At 43.1% G+C, this 4,756-nt stretch overlaps 1 protein-coding gene across 1 annotated transcript; it reads left to right on the forward strand.

The window, feature by feature from the left end:
* Window positions 1–3,123: 3,123 nt before the first annotated feature.
* EAH_00063730 (hypothetical protein, conserved) lies at window positions 3,124–4,464 on the forward strand (the record flags this gene model as incomplete). The annotated part of the gene is made up of 2 exons (XM_013393084.1): window positions 3,124–3,142; window positions 3,284–4,464. The coding sequence occupies 2 exons, from the start codon at window positions 3,124–3,126 to the stop codon at window positions 4,462–4,464; spliced, it is 1,200 nt and encodes a 399-aa protein (XP_013248538.1).
* Window positions 4,465–4,756: the final 292 nt, after the last annotated feature.

Here is a 4,756-nt window from a genome sequence, read left to right on the forward strand (position 1 = left end):
TTACACATTACGTTATATGTCTTTAGTATTATTATTAGCAGCATATTTTGATTTTTATTATTATATTATTATTTTATTATTACTATTTTATTATTATTATACATTATTATATTATTATTATTATTTTATTGTTATTATATATTTATTATTATTATTTTATTATTATTATATTATTGTTATTATTATATATTTATTAGTCTATCCCTTCTATTCTTTTTACTTTCATTATATTTATATTTGTACTTTCTTGAGGGGCTGCATTAATATAATATTACACACTGCGCTTTATATTATTATTAATATTAATATTAATATTAATATTAATATTAATATAAATATTAATATTATTATTATTCTTATCCGTATTACTATTCTTATTATCAGCGTTATTAATATTGTTATAAATATTACAATAATAATAATAATAATAATTATTATTATTATTACTATTATTATTATTATTAATATTATTATTAATATTATTTTATTTGTTTTTCTTTGTTTGCTTCTCCTTGAGGTTGAAAGACAGCAACAAAGAGACAGACAAAAGACAGAAGGAGACAAATGCAGCGACAGACACAGATAAAAGAAACAACGAAAAGAAACATAGAAGGCAGCCGTTTGCTGCTGCCGTTGCTGCTGCTGCTGTTGCTGCTGCTGCCGTTGCTGCTGCTGCTATTGCTGCGGGGACGCCGTGTTGCAGCAAGCAGAGATATTTGTGTTTGTTTTTTTTCGTTTGTGTACAAACCCTAAACCCTAAACCCTAAACCACATTAAGAATTAGGGTTTGAGAGACACGGGGTGAGGTGCAGGTGTGCTAGGGACTTGTGTAAGGGTTTGCTGCTGCTGCTGCTGCCGCCACTGCTGCTGCTGCTGTCGCTACTGCTGCTGCTGCCGCAGGAGCAGCAGCAGCAGCTTCTTGTGCGTTTGTGCTGCAGCATATAAACCGCCGAAATGCTTAGAGAAAAAAGAGTGAGAGCATAACAAGAAGTGCCTCCCCGTTTAGGCTTCTTAGGCTAGGGTTTAGGGTTTAGTGTTTAGGGTTTAGGGTTTAGTGTTTAGGGTTTAGGGTTTAGTGCTTAGGGTTTAGGGTTTAGGGTTTAGTAGACATATATGCTGCCTTTTCAGGTGTATGTACACCTGTTGATGGGGCTTAGTAGCTGCAGCAGAAAAAGCTGCTGCCTGCAGCCGCTTCTGCTGCTGCATGCAGCCACTTCTGCTGCTGCATGCAGCAGCAGTTGCTGCTGCTGAAGTTTCTCCGGTGTCTCTGCAGCAGCAAGAGACCCCAAGAGAAGAACAGCAGCAAGTTAAGCACAAACCCCTTGTCTCCTCCTCCTTAAAGGCGCTTCCTAACTGTACCCCGGTTGCTGCTGCTGCTGCAGCAGCAGCAGAAGCAACAGCAACTGCTGCTGCAGCAGCAGCAGCAGCAACAGCCGCAGCAGGAGCAGTAACAGCAGCAACAGCAGCAACAGCAATTGAAATTGCTCCTACTCTCTATTCACACACAAAGAGATGCAGCCGTAGCTGCTCTCTATTATCTTCGGTTCTGTAATCTATTAATAAACCCTTCGAAGGGTAGAGGCTTCAAAACTAAGGGTTTATGGTTTAGGGTTTAGGGTTTAGGGTTTAGGGTTTAGGGTTTGGCGGGATCGAGCGGGTGTGCGCAAGTGCGTTTAGGGTTTAGGGTTTAGAGCTGTTGCTAGCTGCCAGTGCTTCATTTCAACAGCATTTTAATTATCTTTTTAAAGAATAAAAGAATAAAAGAGTAAAAATAAAACAAACAAACAATCAAACAAACAAATAAACAAAAGTTATAGGGCCTCCCCCTGCTGCTGCAGGTATAGGCGTGGATGCTGCAGCTATTACATTGTTTTAATATATTTTCTTTCTTTGTTTAATTTAATTAAATATATTAAATATATAATCAAATAAACTTAACAAATGATAAAAAACAAGAAGAAAAAGGCCTATAACTCAAAATATCCAGGCAGATACACACCCAGGGGGGTCCACTGGTGCTGCTGCTGCTGCTGCTGCTGCAGCAGCAGCAGCAGCAGCAGCTTTTATCTTTTTTTTCTTCTTCTTTTCTTGTGTTTTAATTCTTCTTTTCACTCTGAATATTTGCTGCTGAGGTCTCTCCTATATACCTCTAGCTGCTGCAGGGGGTTTGAGTCTGTTTGCTGCTGCTGTCCCTTAGGCCTAGGGCCCAGCAGCATAAGACCTTTAAACCCTAAACCCTAAACCCTAAACCCTAAACACTAAACCCTAAACTGTTAGGAGTAAGCCCTATCATCTGGGAGCAACGGAAGAGGAGGGTTTTCTCTGCTGATGTGCGTTTGTTTGCAACCTACATCTATAGCTGTCCCTTTTAGGGTTTAGGGTTTAGGGTTTAGGGTTTAGGGTTTAGGGTTTAGGGTTTAGGGTTTAGAGCCAGCGGCTCAATCGGCATGGTTTGTTCTGGGGTTTGTCTGTTGGGGCGGGGTTATTGTTTAGGGTTAATTACATGAAGTCTTGTTTGTTTGCTTAGTTGTTTGAAGTATAGAAACAAGGGTTTAGGGTTTAGGGTTTAGGGTTGATTAGGCTATCAGGATGCGGCTGAGGAGCCCAAGCATTTCTTCTTCATCTTCTTCTGCAGGCAATTTATTATATTATATTTTACCTGGCAGCAGCCACCCTGCAGCAACGCAGGCAACACCCTACAGGATAAATAGATATATATTGCTAATTATATATAGTCTATTCATTGCTTTTACTTTTAGCGATTTCTTAGGATGGGGGCCCCTAGGGTGTATGCTAGCTCGTTCAGGTGCATTTGCTTGGCGCTGCAGCGAAGAAGATTTGCAGCAATATCAAGAGAAGAAGCAGCAGCAGGAGCAGCAAGAGCAGCAGGAGCAGCAGCATGTGGATAGATCTGGAGAAGTAGCTTGTTTAGAGCAGCAGCAAGCTTTTCAATACTTATTTGCTTCTTCTTATGCTGCACACTTTGCTGCATTTGCACTAGCAGGAGTGCTTGTAGATATTGCTGGCCCTAAGATAACAGCTCTATTAGGAGGTGCTTTACGTTTTTGTGGCTGGGGCTTGCTAGGGTTTTCTTCTTATTCTTTTACTGCTTATATACCTGCAATGATATTTGTCGGAGGAGGTACAGGGATAATGTATATATCTTTATTAGGGATTGCAAGCCTATTCCCAAATGCTGAAGGCTTTTGTTTGCTGCTGCTTGGTGCTGCTGCTGCACTTAGTTTAGCTGCACCATCTGTCTTAGAAACTATTTACTTCGCAGGTGCTCCTCTCTTTCTTATCTTTTTTGTTTATGCTGCTGCTGTTCTTATTGCTGATCTACTTGTTGCCGGCTTTCTTATACCTTTAGAAGGCTTCATTGCCACTGATCTCTTTGTTCTTATTCGTTCTATTAACTCTACTTCAATTGCTGCTGCATCTACTCAGCAGCAGCAGCAGCAGCAGCAGCAGCAACAGCAGCAACAGCAGCAGCAGCAGCAACAGCAGCAGCAGCAACAGCAGCAGCTGACGATGCAAAACTCCGCGCGGCAGTTCGCCATCCAGATGCAGCGCTCGCGTCGCACGCAGCAGCTGCAGGTGCAGCAGCTGCAGCAGCAGCTGCAGCACCAGCAGTCTCGCCTCGCGCTGCAGCTGTTGCAGCACCAACAGTCTCAGCTGGCAATGCAACGGCAGCAGATGCTGCAGCAGCAGCTATCTCAGCTGTCGCCGCAACACCAGCCCTCGCTGCAGCTACAGCACTCCCAGGTGGAGCTCGTGCAGCAGCAGCAGCAGCAGCAGCAGCTGCAGCTGCAGGTGCAGCAGTTGCAGGTGCAGCAACAAAATTCCGATTCTTTGCCCGCTCCGCCTGAGCAGCAGCGGTCGCAGCAGCAGCTGCAGCAGCAGAGGTCGCAGCAGCAGCAGTTGCAGCAGCAGCGGTCGCAGCAGCAGATGCAGCAGCAGCTGCAGCAGCAGCGATCTCAGCAGCAGCTGCAGCAGCAGAATTCTCAGGCATTTGTGGAGCAGCCGTTACCTTTGGTGTTCGGAAATCAGCAGGAGGAGCAGCAGGAAGTGCAGCAGGAGCAACAGCAGCAGCAGCAGCAGCAGCAGCAGCAGCAAGAAAGACAGCAGCAGCAGGATCAGCAGCAAGAAGAACAACAGAGCAGCGGAGAAGATGAAGCGATACAACAAACTTTATCTTTAGGAGAGAACTGCCTATACACCCTAACATCAGAGAGAGAGGGAGGCTTAAGCACAGTTACTGATGAAGATTTTTTTCGGTCGTTTTACTCTGAAGCCTGCTCTTTACTTTATATAGGGATGGCTGTTTACTTTGGTTGCTGCGGGACGACAGTATTATATTATATTCAGAGACTCAGAGACATACTGTCTCCTACAGCTCTTCAAGCTATTCGAGCTGCTGCACCTATCTCTGCTCTACTATCCATCGTTATAGGCAGAGTGTAAACCCTATTAAACCCTCATTCATAACCCTAAACCCTCATTCATAACCCTAAACCCTCATTCATAACCCTAAACCCTCATTTGTATTTAACCTTAAACCCTCTTACACCCTCATTCATAACCCTAAACCCTCATTCATAACCCTAAACCCTCATTTATATTTAACCTTAAACCCTCTTAAACCCTCATTCATAACCCTAAACCCTCATTTATAACCCTAAACCCTCATTCATATTTAACCTTAAACCCTCAACATCTTAAACCCTCATAACCTTAAACCGTCTTAAACCCTCAT

The sequence above is a fragment of the Eimeria acervulina genome, genomic scaffold (assembly GCF_000499425.1).
Source record: "Eimeria acervulina Houghton genomic scaffold, Eah_scaff1874, whole genome shotgun sequence".
In the NCBI taxonomy this organism is placed as follows: Eukaryota; Apicomplexa; class Conoidasida; order Eucoccidiorida; family Eimeriidae; genus Eimeria; species Eimeria acervulina.